The sequence below is a fragment of the Haliotis rufescens genome, unplaced genomic scaffold (assembly GCF_023055435.1).
Source record: "Haliotis rufescens isolate VD_foot unplaced genomic scaffold, xgHalRufe1.0.p SCAF_14, whole genome shotgun sequence".
Classification (NCBI taxonomy): Eukaryota; Metazoa; Mollusca; class Gastropoda; order Lepetellida; family Haliotidae; genus Haliotis; species Haliotis rufescens.
In genome coordinates this window covers 29,385,559-29,406,984 of record NW_025963824.1, presented here as the reverse complement: position 1 = coordinate 29,406,984, position 21,426 = coordinate 29,385,559, and the positions used below count along the sequence as shown (strand labels likewise).

General features: G+C 41.2%; 1 protein-coding gene across 1 annotated transcript; it reads left to right on the top strand.

Annotated features, from left to right (window-relative positions):
* The first annotated feature begins 1,691 nt into the window (after positions 1-1,691).
* LOC124152689 lies at positions 1,692-21,140 on the top strand. The gene is made up of 5 exons (XM_046525719.2): positions 1,692-1,959; positions 8,085-8,530; positions 14,614-14,824; positions 15,218-15,514; positions 16,499-21,140. Exons 2-5 carry the CDS (start codon positions 8,204-8,206, stop codon positions 16,759-16,761), a joined length of 1,098 nt encoding a protein of 365 aa, XP_046381675.2. The 5' UTR covers positions 1,692-1,959; positions 8,085-8,203; the 3' UTR covers positions 16,762-21,140.
* The last annotated feature ends 286 nt before the right edge of the window (positions 21,141-21,426 follow it).

The window sequence follows — 21,426 nt, the reverse complement described above, 5'->3', positions numbered from 1 at the left end:
ACAAGCACGGGTTGCTTAAGACCCGGATCTTCACGGGTACCCCAGGCAAAGTAAAGTATAAATGTACTTGAAACAAAAAGGAAAAGAAAGGTCTCCTTTAGGCCACACGTCGCCCGTTGTATATATTTTAATGATGTGTTATATCGAGGTTACTTCAATCATCACATCGTGACAGCGTAGTGGTTAGCAATATTGCTGACACATCAAACACAATCGGGGATTCGAACACATAACTTGCTGATCGTGTCATCTAAGGGGCGCAACTCTGCAAAGCAAACGTCGGCGCCGAAGACCACGGGGCCACTCGTTGTCCTACATCGCTGCTAAATGCAAAAACAACTCATTATTTACATTGGAAGGAGGTTTTCTAGCGCCCGAAAGACTGACTTTCATGCAGCAGATCAGGTGCAATTTTTTATATAAAATGTATTTCTACAATTTACAGGAAACAGGTTCAGTTAACAAAAAAGTTTTCAGCAAGAGGTGTCCGGGTTTTTAAGTAGATCCCGAATCTATCTGCTTTTTTGTATTAGTTTTTATTTCGTTTGATTAGCAAATCTGACAGAAATTAGAATGAAAGAATTGATGATAATCTTTCAAGAATAATTGAGTCATTACTTTATCAGTATTTGTTTTATAACGTTTAACAAGTGCGTTGTATACTAAGTAAGGGTAATCGCAAAAACAGGCAGGAATTTTCGAAATGAAGCGTCCGAATTTGCTAGAATCGCCGTCCTCAAGGTTAGACGTACAAAACTGGGCGAGAAAACTACCGAAGCTTAACGTAGTTTCAATACAGATTTGATAACGAACAAATCATTAATTTCTCTAATGCCATTCGTCAAGCTTGGTCATTATTCCGGCGTCACAGTAGCGCTCTACACAAAACACGGAGTACGTAACAATGGCGTACCCAGCAAACGCTTTGAAAACCACAGTGCAGTAAATCCACAAATATTGACTCGAAACAAATGTGCTCATTTGCCGATTGAACACGCGTAAATATTATTTGTTCGGGTTACGCAGACCTACTCGCACATGTCACAGTTTACACACGAGAGTGGATATTACGAAATCCCAACACTGCTTTACGACAATTACACATTCGTATACATGTTCCGGGCCGAACCATAACAATATGGCGGACAGTCAGACTTCATCAACTCGGGAACCAAGCATTGGAATTCGGCATTAGCCACATACTTAATAGAATACCAGTTTAACATTACCTTTAGATTGTTTGCAGAGTTTTTATAACAGTGGAAAGTAAATTATGTCCCGCACCAAAGTGTCCTTCGCGTGCAGAAAGGGTGACTGTTTTGGATGGCTGGGTTCAAATACTCTCGTCAATAAATCCCTGATACAGTTCAGATGAATGGAATTTATATCGCTCAGTTATTAATCTTCGTGGTACATGTAAACAAATACCCATGTTCGACCGCTGTACAAGTTATCATGTGTAAACAAGCACCAAAGAAATACGAATGCACCCGCTATCGTGGATGATAGTGGAATGCGTGTCACGTGACCCGTGAAGTCACATGACCAGCGTAACAGACGACGCCACCGTGAGAATATAAGTGCGTCACGTGACCCGGTGTTTTACATACGGTCACGTGACTGGATACAGCTGGCTTCGTTACTATTAATTACCTGAGGAATTTCCACCCCTAACGGCCTCTAACGGAGCTTTGGACCCGCCAATCACACGACGGGGTGTGGGTTTCGTACTACGGGATAAAAATCTTTACTATAAGCTAGCGAGGGGTCTGATCAGCTTGCTATAGTACCGCTATCTGGCTCGGGCCTACACCACGAGTACCTGGGCTGGACGAGTGAAGGGGACATCAGTAGTTTGTATTTATCGAAGCGATATTCAAGGAAATACACACAGATGTGAGAGTTTTCCCAATGGATTGCATTGAACATTCCGATGGATTGTAAAGTTTGGAAAAGTTGGTGAGTAACGTTTTGTTTACATTTTGTTCAACATGTCAAATTATTGTTGTCATTTATATATATATATATATTTAAAATGTTATTCGAGAATATTTTTATATTCAACTGATTTGTGTTCTTGTAGGTCGGCAATTCTTTTTTTATACATGGTAGGTTTAGTTGTAAAAAATGATAGCTGGCTTATTCTTGAATAGCTCTGTGAGTCAACATTTTGAAACCAATACACGTTACACGTTAACCCAAATGTTTTGTTATTTATGCATTAAAAAAAACGTTTCAATGCACAGTGGAAAAAGGTGGGTAAACGTCCAATATGCTGATTTATTAGGCGGGTCGAAATGACTTCATAATTATGCAAAACCACTTTATATGTATTGATACACTATTTTCACATCACAATAATTATACTTATTTGGCATTATAACGAGGAATATCATTAAGGCGTTGTGGGCTCGTGTTGTGTGTCTCTATTACGCGCTATAGTGAGAAAGAGCGGAACAATAAAACAAGCATAACGGTACTTGACACAAAAATAGCTCAAGGTTACACAAAAGCAGAGCGGAGACAGCGATAATAGGGGCAATGCTGCCTCACCTGGGCGGCGCTTTGTTTGATGTCCCTACCTGTCTTGGTACATCTGAGTTCCCATAATATAATCATAAAAATATCGGTAACTACCTCTTGCATGTAATCATAATTATCTCGACCCATATTGCAGGTAACACCTTCCTATATTGATACATGTAATTTGATAACACCCACGAGAAGTAACAACTACAGGTTGATGCTATTATTGATAATGACTTGCTTTTCTGATAACTTTCGAAATCAGTTTCTTTGCCCGGACGTAATTATACCTGGTCACAATTATCCGCCGGTGATAACGCCATGCTCCGATTTGCCAAGGTGATAATCTGATATTTGGAACATGTGATAATTACAGATAATACTCGGTCCCTAATTAGTGATTTTCGGCTTGTTAGCGGAGAATGGGTACAGGTCGTGTAGCGCTTTCTGGGAGGACACCTGCTTCAGTATTAAAATAGGTTGTTGATGATGATGATGATGATGATGATGATGATGGTGATGATGATGATGACGATGACGACGATGATGATGATGATAGGACACCGGCTTCAGTATTAGGTTGTTGATGATGATGATGATGATGATGATGATGATGACGATGACGACGACGATGATGATGATAGGACACCGGCTTCAGTATTAGGTTGTTGTTGATGATGATGATGATGATGATGATGATGATGATGATAGGACACCTGCTTCGGTATTAAAATAGGTTGATGATGATGATGATGATGATTATGATGATGATGGTATATTGTTATCCTACAAACGCTGAACAGTAACGTCAGTAACAACAATCCTAACACAACGACGCTGTCCACGACGCAGTACGTTATGATGCCAAGAGGTTTATTATGACGATGTCTTTCATATACGAGAGTCAAATGTTTCATAAGGACGCATCCATCTTTTCCCTCTTTCATTACGTCGAGTATTTTATGATGACAAACAAAGCTATACACTTCAATCAGTAGAAACACGAGTAGGATTTATGTAAGAAAATTCGAAAATCAACGCATCCTTGTCAAAACAGGGAGCTGTTTGCTAAATTTTATGGTCTAATTAGCATCGGAAAAAAACAAAGGAGGTAATTTACTGACTTGTGTTAATGGTCGGCGTCATTGATTAATTGGCTAATTTCCCCTACAGTATTTACAGCCAGGAAGATACGCACATTTTCCTTTAAAAGACGCCGTTTTACCTCTCAGCGTTTTCTGAACACCGCCAACGAAATTCCCGACTTTCGGTGAGCGCAATCCATACGGGCGAAGGTTCGTGTTGTCGGGCGTGGTATAAGGGAGACAACTCTTACCAGACTAATCTGCCACGCGAGTGTGTCGCGCATGCACTCAACAGCACGAGGCCGCTTACAACCTTTTCAAACTGCCATGCTTAGTAAATTTACACAATTAACCTTCATGATGTAAATGTTTCCACAGATCACAGTTTGTTTCCGATTTGTTTTGTATGTAAATATTTAAATAAGTGCAGTTTGTAACATCGGGAAACAGCGAACCACGTGACGCTTTTGCACCGAATGAACCGCCCAACGCGTGCACTTAGCAATACGACAATCTGGATTGCTTGCAAATACGGGGAATTGAAAACAAATTCCCCGTTGTCAAGAACATGTTTACAACCAGTCACGACAAGGTAATGGAGTACTAAATATGTCCACACCTTGGCCTTGTCATACCGTTCATGCATATATTAAGACGGAATCGTTTGTTTCCAAAAGGTATGTCGACAGGATGTCTGTTATATACCAGTGAGAAGATCCATGAAGATCCGGGACAGAACAGGTCTTCAGCAACGCATGCTTGTCGTAAAAGGCGACTAGGCTTGTCGTAGGAGGCGACTATGCTTGTCGAAAGAGGCAACTAACGGGATCGGGTGGTCAGGCTCGCTGATTTGGTTAATGCATGTCGCATCCCAATTTGGTGGCTCGATGCTCATTATGTCAATCATTGGGTTGCCTGGTCCAGACTCGATTATATACAGACCGCAGTCATATAGCTTGAATATTGCTGAGTGCGGCGATAAACAACAAACAAATTATACCAGTAGAGTGGCCGATTTGAGTTGGAAATTTTGTTTGCCGGGGTAGCCCCACAAAAGCTGCATTAGGGTGCGTCGTCCATGCCACGCCTCATCGGTGAAGTGTGTATTGCACCATCGGAATTTATATGACTTGGGGAAATACTGTGTGGGCGGTTTACCATGTGACCGCCCCGAGTCTAACCAAGCCTGTTGCCAAGTGGTGGTATAACGAGGAACGCTGGGGTCGGCCCCAGTCTGAGGGCTGTGTCTGTCCTTATCAACAACCTGTCGTAAGAGTCGACTAACGGGATCGGGTGGTCAGGCTCACTGACTTAGTTGATGTATTTCATCGTATCCCAATTGCGATGATCGATGCTCATGATATCAATCACTGGATTGTCTGGTCCAAACTCGAATATTTACAGACAGGCGTCATATTCCATAGCTGGAATATTACTCAGTGCAGCGTTTAACAACAAACAAACAAACAAACAGAAACAGTGTGCCCTCTCCGTGGTGAATTATTGCTGAGAGAGAGGCGGCATAAAATTCTACGAAAGATAGAGTGCTTTTCTTTCGGCGCAGAAAGAATATGGCACCAGAAGTCAGCCATCTTGCCCCATCACAACAAAACTTCGTACTCACTAACGCATCGCGATCCCACATCGGGACGACATGCGCTTGTGTGATTCATTTTGATAACTCCACCCGTCCGATTAATATTTCACCCCCTACCCCTGACTCAACTCTGCCACGCCCTCCTATTTCTTACCCATCTGTACATGTCAAACATTTCGACACAATATCTGGTCATAACTACCCCCCACACCCTCAAATGACAAACAAAGTGATTACATTATCGCAGTGTTAGGAAACCAAAATGACACGTGCTATATTTGGAGTGTAATACGTTCCAAAGCTGCAATATACACCGCTGATCAGTTTACGTCGTCCTTTAAATTCACAGCCTGTTGAATCTGATAGATGATATCACTTTTCAACCCCTTCTCCTTGGGGTTGGGGGAGTGGGGGCGGGCGCATGGGGTACAAAGCCGACCCCCCCACCCCCCACCCTCCACCCCAACCCCCACCCCACCCCTCACTCTCGACAGCCGTACTCTCAGCCAATGTTCATGTTTCAAGCAATGCATGTCAGTGTAAGGTCAGACAGATTGTTATGCTACTGTGTCAAGTGAAATAGACGCTTGTTCATTTCACCAACAGCCACGTGCTGCGTGTGCTATGACTCGACAGCGTGCCGCAACACTTCCTTGTGGGTAAACCCTCAGCGAAGAGGTATCGCGTTGTCGTTTTAAAGGCCCACCCCGTCCTAATTGTTCACTTATAATTAAATATAACACGTTGTATTTAAAGTTCTTTACCAGATTTCACAATGACCTCAGACCATATAAATTGTTATAATGTTATAATTCTCTAAAGAGGTTGTGACGTAAAAAACCCGGAAGAAAATGTATTGTCGGTGCGATATATTTCTTGAAAACAAACTGATGACAAACGTGCTCAATCAGAAAAATATTGATAGGAAAACTACAACATTTACAGCAAAACTAACTGATGGAGATCCGTGAAAATTCGGGCTAGACGTGCTCTCCACAAATCATGCTTGTCCTGAGGCGACTGGGCTTGTCGTAGGAGGCGACTATGCTTGTCGAAAGAGGCGACTAACGGGATCGGGTGGTCAGGCTCGCTGATTTGGTTAATGCATGTCGCATCCCAATTTGGTGGCTCGATGCTCATTATGTCAATCATTGAATTGTCTGGTCCAGACTCGATTATGTACAGACCGCAGTCATATAGCTTGAATATTGCTGAGTGCGGCGATAAACAACAAACAAATTATACCAGTAGAGTGGCCGATTTGAGTTGGAAATTTTATTTGCCGAGGTAGCCCCACAAAAGCTGCATTAGGATGCGTCGTCCATGCCACGCCTCATCGGTGAAGTGTGTATTGCACCATCGGAATTTATATGACTTGGGGAAATGCTGTGTGGGCGGTTTACCATGTGACCGCCCCGAGTCTAACCAAGCCTGTTGCCAAGTGGTGGTATAACCTTATAGTCCTTATCAACAACCTGTCGTAAGAGGCGACTAACAGGATCAGGTGGTCAGGCTCGGTGACTTGGTTGACGTATGTCATCGTATCCCATTTGCGTAGATCGATGCTCATGATGTCAATCACTGGTTATTCATGGACAGAGCTAGACACACTTCCCGATGATGAAAGCGCAATGTGACCTGAATGGCAAAAGAAAGTAAACCGAGTTTTTTTGTCATTGAAAATTAAAAAAAACTGTTATTAAATTTGCTTATGTCTAATTGATCATTACTCACTTCTGCTACAGTTTGTTAATAAGTAATATGTTGTTGGATAATTTTGTTTTCAAATAGATTGATCCAATGAATACGGGGGTAAGAAATGAATTTGCAGCCACAAGACATTTACAACGTGTAAAGTGAACATTTGTGACGAAAGAAAAGCAAATGTATTGCTTTCAAATATAAAATGTCAAAGAGTTTTTAGTTTTGAAATCTGTTTGATCAATTTATATTTCAAGAAATACAATCATGTAGAAGAATTCTTTGAGTGCTTTGAGTTCCAGTGCAGTTCATGTTTTGGATATAATATCGCTGACTTAACATATTTTGCAATTAGAAATCAAAGATATGATTAAATCAACCGAGACGCTGTGTGAGAGGTGTAGTTTGTCCTAATTACGATACAAAATGATAATACAGATACAATACCTGAAATAAACACAAACATGTTCAAAACATCATTCTGGCACCTATTGTGGGTGATCGATGTGTCAATGTCTAACGAAATTTACCGATGTAAATATCACCATTTCTATGCTCCGTTGGTGCGTTCTGGTGATATTGACAACTGCGACATCGATCACATTGCAATGGAAGTATTGTCTATTGCAGCTTATAGCTAAAGCGATATTGCAATAGTTCATAGGGGGGATAATGTAGCACACGGACAGATGGACCCTCAAGGGAACAATTCGCAGCCGAGTCATAACGCTCACAAGCGACAGCAAATGATTCTCGATCCGCCATCGATCATGGCCCTAATTTGCCGTTATGCCTTCGGCAAAGATCCCGTGCTGCGCGTGCAGTTCGAGCTCACGGGCCGTATAGGAATTCCATGGACAGTTTATTTCGTTGACACTGTGGGAATAATTTATAAGCATACCCGTGACACTAGCTTTATCGATTAGTATGCAGTACAGTTCACCCGACTTGGTATAAAATGACAGGTAAGAACAAACAAGGTTAGTTGTGCTTTGGTGTCGCTGCAGGCAATACTTGTTAATGGCTTAATTTTCAGCGCATGGGACGTCCAAGAAGCGCGACCGGTTAATCTGTCAGCTGATTGGTCAGTTTTCAGTGACATCATTTTGCACGTGGTTTCCCCGGAGATTGCTAACATCAATGGTACCTGAAATGGTTTCTCATATATATTTCAGATTAAGCGTGCACTGTTTCGGGACTGTCAGTAAAGGTCCCGCCAAACGATAACTGATGAAGTGAGCAGACGACGCCTGAAGCAGACGACACCGCGGGCAGACGACAATTTCACGTGATCATGGAAAAGTCGGATTCCGTGCAGAGGGGAATGTATATACCTATGGAAGCAATTCAAAGGGATTTGGTATCTAGGTACGGAAATGTGCGGGTATTAGTTGTCCCGAAGGAGAGAAGCTCATCGACTTCTTCGTGCAAGGAAAATGAGGACTGTTTTTCAAAAGCGGACGGGAATGTGTTCGAGGACGATTCAGAGTGGGTCATTTCGGACAGTAAATCGAGAAGTTCTCCCGTTTCCCCAGACTTTTCTTATAGGCCGAGGCAGGTGTTTGACTACAGAGGGCAACAAGACGCTGAGAGGTTCACACAAGAACGAAAAGATGCAGAGGTAATATTTCCCTTTTTGTCTAAAACGAACGAGGAATATACTCGGATGGAGGGAGGGGATGATGTGTGTGTGGATCGGTGTGTGTGTGTGTGTGTGTGTGTGTGTGTGTGTGTGTGGATCGGTGTGTGTGTGTGTGCTTGCATTAGTCCGAACTTATGCCGGTTTTATAGTGCAGACCACCTCGATGCCGCAGTTTAACATGCATACCCCATTCACACAGTATACTGACTCCGAGCCGACCAGTCCTCGTTTTATACCCTAAATGCATGGACAACAACAAATACCACCTTGTGTCGGGTATACTAACAGTAAGTGTACAAGAACACGATACCTAACTCATATGGTTCTATTTATTCAAATTTACACAATTACAGGACACGGATTAAGATAACACAAAATGTACCCTTCAGCGATCGGGGAAAATGACAACTTGTGTTAAAACCAGTAACACGTTTTAATATTTCATGCCGTAAGAAGAATGAGAATGTCGGTAGCGAACCTTTCCCATAAAATTTAAGATACCCGTATATGAGACATGGCGGTTAAATCCAAATAGGCGCATGAAGGAGTCCCTTTTAATCATCTTGAGGTCACGCCCTGTAGAAAAAAAATGTGAACAATGCGTCATTATAATTATAAGGAACTTCTGGCAAATATAAAAATAAAATAAACGAGAAATTTCAGATTGAATTTCAACTCGATGCATTGACAGACGAGACATGTAATCAATAAAAAATGATCATAAATTATAATAAGAATTGGACATTGTTTGAAATGAGATAACCTCAGGACGTCCGCGTTAACAGTTTGTATTTCTGGTATCGAAAATTGCTACCAATACCATTGACGTTGGTATTATCATCGTGTATTTGCGGAACTTGCTTCTAACAGTCTGCGATTATATAACAATTTCAAACTCATCTCTCGGTATTCACGCACAGCTGCAGGGATTCATAATGAAAGCACAACGCCCAAACGGGATAATTTCGGGTGTAAATTGATCAGTTGGTGTTGTGAAAAATAGTCCATATATTTTAAAGGCACGTGCGTAAACGGTTGCTTCCGGGATACGTAGGTGCGATTGCAAGCTGCGATTGGTTGATTTGTTGTGTCCGTTGCTGCAGTGACAAAGTAGTTCGCGAAAAAAAATAGTCCTTTCACTGAAACAAAATCAATATTGTTTAATATGTGTTGACAACAGATGTGAATAGGCTTCACGTGTGAAGAAGGCTGGGTAACTGCATGAAGTGAAACGAACCGTCTTATGCTCAGCACAGAAAGAGTCTTAACATAAGAAACGACTTAACAGAGACTGCTTTGACACACAAACTGAAACTGACACTTTTCCAGACTCGATAATATATTGTTGCCTCAAGAATCAGAATATCGACATGTTCAGTTAGCTCGCTCGGTAATTGGCCGTCCATCTATTTGTTACGTTAATTTGTGAAACAGACACGACAAATCAATATCTTATTTCAAACTGGATTCAGACGCTTCGCTCGTGTCATACGTGTTATTTCCTGACGCAATAATATATGACTGTTACCGCTGACGTTAATTGAAACGTAGTTCAGTGACGTTAATTGAAACGTAGTTCAGTGACGTTAGTTTAAACGTAGTTCAGTGACGTTAATTTAAACGTAGTTTAGTGACGTTAGTTTATACGTTGTTCAGTGACGTTAATTTAAACGTAGTTCAGTGACGTTAATTTAAACGTGTTCAGTGACGTTAGTTTAAACGTAGTTTAGTGACGTTAATTTAAACGTAGTTCATCGACGTTAATTTAAATGTAGTTCAGTGACGTTAGTTTAGACGTAGTTCAGTGACGTTAATCTAAACGTAGTTCAGTGACGTTAATTTAAACGTAGTTCAGTGACGTTAATTTAAACGTAGTTCAGTGACGTTAATTTAAACGTAGTTAAGTGACGTTAGTTTAGACGTTGTTCAGTGACGTTAATTTAAACGTAGTTCAGTCAGTAAAAAGCTGAGTGAGTTGGTGTTTAATGTTGCTGGGTCGTTTTGTGGAACGAACGTCTGCCAGGAGAGCCGAAGGTCGCTGGTTCGATCCCTGGCCGCGCCATACCAACAACGTTAAACTATGGTACTTGTTGTTACCCTACCTCACGCTTGGCTTTAAGGGAAGGAAAGAAAACTCCATTTCTCCTCATCTCACATACAACATCGTTGAAGCGATTTTGTCATTCTCAAACGTTTTGGTTACCAGTAAGATAGCAACACGTATAACATTGGCGCCTGTGTGCATGATGAGATATGTCACCAGTATCATAACAAAGAAATATACCACGTGTCAGCTACGGCGCATGTGTATATCACAAGTAAATCATCATTTACCATACGTTAACTGTGGCCAGAGTTTAGCATCGTTTTGATACACAGCTACAGGTCACAGGTTAGCTTTCGCAAGTGAATATATCACAGTTATAGTAACAGTGATATTGCACGCGTCAGTTATGCCCCTGGCTAGATCAAGGCTATATCAGGTGCAAAGAGCAAAGACCACGCATAAACTCTGAAGCAGAGCGCCGTCCGACAAAGTGTTCAGGTGATCGCAACTCCCATACTTTAACATTGACTTATGATAGTGGAGACGCTAAGATGATCGCAACTCCCATACTTTAACATTGACTTATGATAGTGGTGACGCTAAGATGATCGCAACTCCCATACTTTAACATTGACTTATGATAGTGGTGACGCTAAGATGATCGCAACTCGCATACTTTAACACTGACTTATGATAGTGACGCTAAGATGATCGTAACTCCCATACTTTAACATTGACTTATGGTACTGGTGGCGCTAAGATGATCGCAAGGCCCATACTTTAACATAAACCTTTGGTACTGATGGCGCTAAGACGATCGTAACTCCCATACTTTAACATTGACTTATGATAGTGACGCTAAGATGATCGCAACTCCCATACTTTAACATTGACTTATGATAGTGACGCTAAGATGATCGCAACTCCCATACTTTAACATTGATTCATGATAGTGGTGGCGCTAAGGTGATCGTAACTCCCATACTTTAACACTGACTTATGATAGTGACGCTAAGATGATCGTAACTCCCATACTTTAACATTGACTTATGATAGTGGTGTAACTAAGATTATCGTAACTCCCATACTTAAACATTGACTTATGATAGTGGTGGCGCTAAGGTGATCGTTAATCCAATACTTTAACATTGACTTATTATAGTGGTGGCGCTAAGATGATCGTAACTCCCATACTTTAACATAACTTATGATAGTGGTGGCGCTAAGATGATCGCAACTCCCATACTTTAACATTGATTCATGATAGTGGTGGCGCTCAGGTGATCGTAACTCCCATACTATAACATTGAATTATGATAGTGGTGCTAAAATGATCGTAACTCCCATACTATAACATTGAATTAATATAGTGGTGGCGCTACGATCGCTTTGTGGGACGGGGCCGAGGTGTATAGCACCATATCGCAACACCACGAGGCCATGAACGTATTTAGACAGAGGTCAAGAGTACTTGTAGGAGTATTTGTCCAACACGCCCTCAAATCGGTAGGCCAGCAAAAACACGCACATTGCAACTGATGTATGCCAGCAGCAGCACACTGCATAGCAAGCAGGTCAACATGAGAGGCCTATGCAGTTTTCGAGTCGCATCTGCCAGTTATACTTCAACACTAGGTCAAGAGTGTTACAGGCGGATAAACAATCGTTTGGAGTTTGTTTGTTGTTTAACGTCACACTCGGCAATATACGTAAGACCCCGATTGGTGTACGGGTGGGTTTGTTGCTGAAGACGGCGCTGTGCGGAGTTGCTGAAGACGCCGCTGTGCGGAGTTGCGTTCCTTTAGCGGGACAAAAACCTCTGATATTGGGTTCGAATTCCGGTTCGCACTAATTCTGTTTCTAGGTTTGTCAGCACCTTGCTCTTGCTCCTAGGTTTTGCCAAGTGGTAAACGTCTAAGACCTGCATCACTTCGGGCTTGACCCACACGCTGTGGTATAACCAAAATACTGTTCAAAACTCTCTCACTCACTCACTCACTCACTCACTCACCCACTCACTCACTCACTCACTCAATCACTCACTCAATCTCTTACTCACTTACCCAAACCACCCACCCACTCACTCACTCACGCACGCACGCACGCACTCACGCACAAACTCACTCAATTACAAACTAACTCACTCACTCACTCACTCACAAACTCACTCACAAACTAACCCACTCACTCACCCAAACAGCCCACCTACCCACCCACTCACGCACGCACTCACTCACTCACTTTACAATGGAATCGTATAAAACTAATGCATACAATTCATACACATTTTCTTGTACATCGTAATGGGTAATCTGGAGTATGGTTGTACGGCTGTACACTCAGTGACAGATTTACGATATGGCAATCATTATCCAATCACTTTCACTAATCACCAATCTGCCATTGCATCCGATTTGCATCCTTTGTTGCTTTTGCATCAAACAGAAATAGCAAGAATTCCATCTCCAATACAACAAATAACAAAGTCATCTTTGATAATAGGTCACTCGTTAACAATACTTTCCCTTTACCCAGCATCGACCCGTCAATGCCGCGCTAAAGTGCTAAATATTTATTTTACCCAAATCCCCAATTTACCCCATCGAAATTTGTCACGTTCGCATCACTGTAATCAATGGTGACACGGAAAAGACTCAACCATCCTTAAACAAAACGTACTTGAATATCGCAGCCACCGTCTTGGTATTGTGGGCATGGACAATGGCTTCAGCGGGCCTTTGTTCGGAGCCTATTCTTTCAGCAAGGTGACTTCGATCTTGCCAAGCAACGGTATTTCCACCATCGCCGGGTAGGTGAATAAATGATATGCGTGTGCAATGCTAGACTTAGCAGAGACTTTGTCCTTTCCCATGGCCCGACGTTCATGTATGGATTAGTCCGTTGAGAATAAGGACGATATTTTAGGACGTGATCTGCAATGTTTGTATCAACTCACGAATAGGATGAATTTTTTTTTGGTTCTCACGAGAACGCTGATCATAAAAGATTCAATTTTGAGCCTTTCAAAATATTGATTAGGTGTATTTCCTTAATCCTATTATTTCAGTGGTTTGCAACAAACTTCGATCAACTTTGTTGCATCGGGTATTGATTTCTTCTTTTTTTTTGCTTTTAAGAATTGGGTCGCATGAACCCGGTGCTTGATTGATCATTTACCTATTGGAATGTTATGGGCATACACAGCTTGGGTGATTGAAAACCGATGCCAATTTGTCATCTACACCGTTAACTATTCTGTAGCTGTGAGGTGAGGTGAAATGGGGTTTAACGTCGCGTCCAAGATTATTGCACTTACATAGCGACGTGCATGTACGTGTGTGTGTGTGGCTGCTGGTACTAGTCCGGACTGATGCCGATTTATAGTGCTAGCTCACTGAGATACCATGCCGCAGTTGAACATGAATACCCCACTCAGACACAGTATACTGACTCCGAGCCGACCAGTCCTTGTTTTAGCCCCTTAATGCCGAGCGCCAGACAGGGTAACAACAAGTACCATCTTTTAACGTCTTTTGGTATGACGCGGCCGGGGATCGAACCCCGGACCTTCCGCTCTCCGGGCGGACGCTCTACCACTAGACCACGGAGGCGGTCCTGTAGCTGTGAATATGCACGTGTATATATATCACTAATCCGCCCAACCGTATTTGGGCACAGGCAGAAATTTCAATCTTCTTAATAGGAAAGGAGTAGGTAGGTTATATTTTATGTTCTATTTCAATTTCTAAACCATTCCATCTTAAATTAATAAGCAAGAACGGTATTTCTGGTGGTTGGGACTGGTTGCGTCGAAACGTGCCTCGCAATCTAATACTAAAAAGTAATAATTGAGTGATGTTAGCTTGTATAATTATTAAATTATAGGGTAGGGGCGATTTTTACTATTGATCGCTAAACAGAAACAAGAACATATATTTTGTCCTTATAAGGTGGCAGTGGCGGAAAAGAAAACAATGTCATAACTTGTACAATATATTCTCTCATTCAATTCCAGATTCTCAAATCCAAGACTGAATCAACGCCAAAACGTGTACCGGAAGTGCTCCAGACGCCATTACGTTACGAGAAGGTAGGCGACGAGAACTCGAGTCTGACTCCCCGCAAACCTGCGGAGCCAGATCGACAACCCGGAGACAGTATGTCGGAGAAGATCAAGAGGCAACTGTTTGCAGGAATTGAAAACGAATATAGAGTCATCCGAAATGGTAAGAACGACATGCTGGTTTAGAAACGTTATTGAGTGTAGATCAGGAGTACGTGTTGGATTGCCGTTCTGAAAACTTCTCCGGTTACTTTCTGTGACGTTTCGGTTCAAACAATTCAAACAATTTCATACAAAATTGAAAGGAGAGAATTTTGCCGCAGGTTTAACAAATAACATACTTGATGGAACTATGTAGTGAACAAAACAACGGTTTTTTTTGAACAAATATTCTGTCTCTAACGAAAAACCCTAAGTGCCCAATACCTAAGTCTTAACAGCTACAGCCTTACAACTGCCATTGTTACTGCTGCTGCCTCCACTGCTACTACTACTACTACTACTACTACAACTACTACATCAAACTCAATGCTCATAATCTACCTTGACATTCCAGATACGTACCACCGGGTACCCCCCGAGCCGCACGATGACGTGTACTTGGAGCGCCACCGAGACTCCGACAATCACCACATGTACTTTACCTACCGGGACAAGAGGTCCCCGGGTCCCGAACATCCGCGGGCGTTCTTCGAAAGGGACTTTACATACCACGACCGTCCTCTCCCCTCTCCCTCCTGGGCCACGCCCACGCCGCCCTCGTCGTTCCCAGACCATCACAGATGCGACTGTATGCAACGACCCATGGAGTCCGGTAGAGAGCGGTTAGAAATGACAAAGAAACGGAAATTTGGTACGCACATATGCTTATTTTTGTTTCCGGGCGGTGGGGTAGCCTAGTGGGTAAAGCGCTGTCTCGTCACGCCGAAGACCCGGTTCGATTCCCCACATGGGTACAATGTGTGAAGCCCATTTCTGGTGTCCCCTGCCGTTATAATGCTGGAATATTGTATAAAGCTGCATAAAACCATACTGAATCAATTTTCCTGTAATTTCAAAGAACTGGCGTCGTTCAAGAAAGTTTGCGGTAGACAAGTCACGTGGTGTTTTGTGCATTTTGTAGCAGATTGACAACTTTGTCACTTGATTCTCGATATAGAATTGAGAACATTTATTTTTTCGATGGACCTGTGAAGGTCTACGGTACAATAGGTCTTCACCAACCCATGCTTGTCGTAAGAGGTGACTATGCTTGTCGTAAGAGGCGACTAACGGGATCGGGGGTCAGACTCGCTGACTTTGTTGATGCATGTCATCGTATCCCAATTGCGTTGATCGATGCTCATGATTTCAGTCACTGGATTGTCTTAGCCAGACTCGATTATTTACAGACCGCCGTTATATAGCTGGAATATTGTCGAGTGCGGCGTTAAACAACAAACAAACAAACAAACAAATATTGTTTCGATGCTTTGGATGTTGGCGCTTTGTGACACATACCAGACCTCATAGTATTGTTTGTTTGTTGTTTAACGCCGTACGTTTCTATGACGACGGCCTGTAAATGATCGACTCTGGACCAGACAATCCAGTGATTGATATTGCTACCAACGATCCACGCTGTAGGGGTACAGTGACACACCATCAACCAAGCCACCTTGCCTGACGACCCGATCTTTCGAACAGCAGAGGATCCTCGGTGCCAAATCTTACCCGGTTACAATGTGACTGGTTAATTGATATTTCTAAAAGCGGCGTAAAACAACACACATGCACTGTTGATATTAGAACCGTATGAGTTACCTCCCCTTTAATGTGACACTTGTTTTTTTTGTAGGTGATACATCTTCGTCAGAAAACACAGTCCCGCTTTCACCGAGGATCAAGAAACAGAAATGCACGTGCTCAATGATGGAGATGAACTTCCTGCAGATGGCGGAAGCCGCGTATAAGAACATCCGGCGACAAGACACGACTCCAGCAAGTTTCGAACAGTTCAGTCGAGAACTTGTCCAAACGAACAGTGTGTTGAAAGAATCAGTCAGCATTCTGTCGACCATCCGTGAAATGTGCGAGCATCGGAACTGTATACGAAACTGAAAGCACCAACAGACCATAGACTATTTATTCACCACACGAGGACAATATTTATTATAATTTATGATCACGTGTGACATGACGTCACACAAAGATCCCAATGCTTCATGTCCGTCCAGGATATAATTCTGTTGCAAGATGGCCGCCTCAACGAATACTTCCGGTGAGGAAAGGCAGATATTTATTCCATCCACACAAAGTACCGCAAGTGCTTTATGTCCCAAAGACGTATTTTATTAGTCTTATTTATGACACTGTATCGGCTGTAAGGCCAAGACACGTGTTTCATGTTTCCCCGTCCGATGTGCTGAAGTAGCGCTATAGATTATGTCTCAACACATACATTCCCCTAATACAGTAAACTATGGTTATAACGAACTAAAGGGAACCACTTATTTTAGTTCGTTATAACCGTAGTTCGTTATAAGCATATATACAACAAATGGCTTGGACTAAGAAATATGTTCGTCATATCGGTCAGTTCGTTATAAGCGTGTTCGTTATAAACGTAGTTTACTGTACTACATATCTCGCAATCAAGGGAACCAGTCACATTTTCCACATCAAAGCAAAGCGTAAAAGCCTAAAACCTAAAGTGCCTAATTAAAAGCTTGTTGAAAGTGCTTGACATGACACTCTCAATGTCTGAATCTCCTTGTGGTGTCAAGACGGTGGTTTTGAGAATTCCAATTTATCATTCTTATCGCTTTGCACGACCTCGGAGATCAGGAATCGTCACCGTTCCTCGTCACGTTGGCATATGGCGATTTGGGCCCAGCTCGATGCAAGTCAATCTGGCGTCTGCTTACCTACTCAAGGCAGCCGCAAATCAAGAGAAGAATCCGACTTAAGTTAATATGATTATTATATTACACCTGAACGCTCTGTGCTTAATCATGGGTTAATGAGAGAAAGACAGGTAATAATGCCCTGTCGATCAATAATTTCAAATATCGATGTCGCTATCAGCACTGGGGGCGAGGAGGAAATGGCATCTCACTTTACGGTTGTCGTGATGGTTTACGACATTCGGATTAGCTAATTTCACGATCGCGCTCCACTGACGTACATGATTAGGACCGAATGTAACTATGGTTTGGTTTTCGGTTGTCGTAATTAGATCAGGTAGTAATATTGACCCAAATGACGGTTTCGATGTCATTCCAAACTGACAGTTAGGTACGTTACTGTGTCGTTTTTTACACATCAACAGTTTATATGATTTGTAATTTACAAATTGGTTTCCAAAGCTCCATCGTCATCATTCCATATTCTATAATTTGAAATCCAGTATACATCCACAAAAGTGTTCAATCCAAGTGTATTTATTTCAGTATTTACGTTTTTGTTTACACCAGGTTGTTCAGTCTTTTGACATCACAGTGGTTTTGTTGAAACATTATTGTTCGATTTCTATATTCAAACGTACCTCTCATTTTGACAAGTGCTAAAACATTTCATTTCTCCCATCAAATATTCATAACCCACTCATCGATAAGACCTTCACTCTTGCTCTGAGAATCTTACATTTCCCAACGTTAAATCTTTAATGGAAAACATAGTAGCAGCTCCTTTGTTTGAAAGATATCAAATGAACATCTTCGATTTGAATATTAATTTCTTATTAATATTTAGCAGGTGGAAAGGACAAAGTTCAAATTGAACGGGCAGGTATGTGCTAAGGAAATTGAAGTCTAGTGTCATGTGTCATGTGTCATGCCATGGCATATGAGTCCACTGCAAGACTGACATACTGACAAGAGTAATTTAGGGAATAGTTTTAGAAAAAAATTGTTACGTTTCACAAATGTTTGACGTACTCAGATGACAGAAAAATCTTTCTTGACTGCGTGTTATCACCCGCTATCTTAATTATTTCTGTTTGACGCTTAACATTCCGGGTAAATCGTATGCTACACGTGGAAGCCATTAAGCCATTTGCAAACGCTATTGATCGTCAGTGTAGGATAAGACCTGTGTTTACTGACGTGATTGTCTCATTTGTTAAACGGAGTTTCTCAAATATGGTTATGGCATTTGCTCTATGTTTTATTAACAGGAGAAAATTCACTCTTTGATGCGGTTAAACAAACGTACACGTATGGGTTATAAATAAACAATAAACCCCCAGCACCAACCGTAATTACTTCCTTGAACATGTTTGACATGCGCACTACGCCTGTGTTTGTATTGTTAGATATATTTGTCAGATATTATCAGAATAATATCAATTAGTCATGGCTTCTGTCCCGAAATGGTTTATCGAATATATTTTATCCAATTTCCGTAAGATTATAAAGTTGGTACTTTGGATGAAATATTCTTTTGTGATTAATTTAGATCATATTATAGATTTATTTTTCATGCAGATTGCATCTAAATGAATGTTTTATAACAGAACGATTCCAAGCATGCGCGTTGCTATGCAAACAGATCATTTTTCATATGCATAATGCATCATATGCATTTTATATAGTGAAACTTGTACATTCCATGCATATATCAGCGTGTGTCATATTGCAAGTGTCCATTGTGTATCAGATGCGTTTTTCGCATATATATCATGATTCTTTCCGAATCTGAAGAGACATCATTATAACGTTTACATGTTGTTTGCATATATGAAGATACTTTATCCTTACCTTGTGATAATATGCTTTTACACATTTTTATACACCTCTTCGTTATGCCAAAATTTGACCCGTTTTATCGAAACAACTGAGTCTAAGTTGTGTAAAAGAATTAAATAAAATAAGATGTCAACCTGGCTTGAAAAGCAATTAGTTCGTTAACAATCTAATTTGCATTTAATTCTGATTGGAATCCAAGTTTCGGTATAGCGGAGGGAAGTATGAGTGCCGTGTGCCTGTAATGAATGATAATATCGATATCACGATATTTAATCATCGATAACTCGGTTATCGACCTGCCCTACATCCGTCCAGCATTGTATTATAGACTGACTGTATTACCTGACGTTGTGCTCGTGTAGTGGTTTCTTAAACTTGTTCGTGTGTGGACATATGTACATTTGAATATAGCTCTCATGTAGCTTGAGTGAGTGAGTGAATGAGTGAGTGAGTTACCTTTCTTCAATATTCAGACAGTAGCACAGCACTGGACATCGAGAATGAGCCTCAAGCATTGCCCCCTGTCGGAGAGTGAACCCGAGGCTCTAGCGTGACGTAATTGGTGACGACCAATCTACAGCAACTGCTGCAAGGGCAGATATATTTTTAATTAAAACTATGCGCCTAAATATTGTTTCAACTAAATCATCTTGCAACAATATTTTTTTTTATTTTTTTTTCGTTGCTCACATTTTTTATTATTTCCAAGCATTTTCTGGGATAATATTTTTTCGATCAATTCACCGGCCCCTAGAATATAAAATGGCCGACCCCGTACAGCTTCACCATACGGTACCCAACCGCGATAATTGTCCGTGTATCGAACGTATAAACACGTTTAAAATGTCTTAACGAAAACTATAATTATGGCTTTGAAAAGTTCCACTGCTTCTGCTGTAAATTGGGCTGTATTTATTGAGTGATATGTTTGCAAAGAATAAATGAAAGTAAACAAAAGAATGAACTGTGACCCGAAGATGATTGATTAATGATTGAATAATTGAATGTAAATATGTAAACTTTTCTCAATGTAAGTTGAATGTTTTTTCAAATATTCTAAAACTGTGATGAAGCACCACTCTATTATGTAACTTGCATTCACGTCCTGTTTGTGATTGTAGCCATGGAAACAATTTCCTGTGTTGTGATTGGCTGTAAATTGTGATGAGATATTACTCACTATTTAATATTTTTAGCAGGGATATTTCACATATACGTTTTTGTATCATTCCAAGTAGATTTAGATTAACTTAATAATTAATAATTACAGATATTGTGGTTATTTCAACTGTAGGTACAATGCATAAGAAAAAATATGAAATGTATTTATTAATCCGATCGGAGTGCAGTAGTTTCGCTACTCCTTGTTATTTATATTAAGTACCTTATTATTTAAAATTGTTTTCTCAAACTGATAAAATACTGTTCACAGTCAGACAAAAGCGCAGTGTATGTATTCTGAATCCAATTCTTGATTCACTATGATATTTTAGAAGACAAAGTTAGTGGAATGGTGTCCGTATTTACACTGTGCTCAAAAGCGGATTATAACCCTCGCTCAGACAGCAGAAAACTGCGTTATCCAATGAATAAGTTACCTGACTGTGGCTAGTATCTTGATTGGTTGGAGTGTGATGACGTCACGGGTCGACTGTTTATTATTGAAAGATGTACTGTTAGTGTTTCTGAGAGTGTAGTGATGTTTGTTCTTTCTCATGTTTGATTGGTTGAATAAATATGTTATGAATTTGACAAACATGCTGTTATATTCTATTCTACGAATCTGACATTATCCACATTGCCCTCAAACGAAATCCCCCCCCCCCCCCCCCGTGAAGATCCAGAAAAGAGTAGGTCTTCTGCAACCCATGCTTGCCGTACGAAGCGACTATTATGATTGTCGTAAGAGGCGACTAACGGGATCGGGTGATATGGTTGATGCATGTCATCGCACCCCAACTGCGTGGATCGATGCTCATGACAACTATCACTGGATTGTCTGGTCCAGATTCGATTGTTTACAAACCGGAGTATCGCT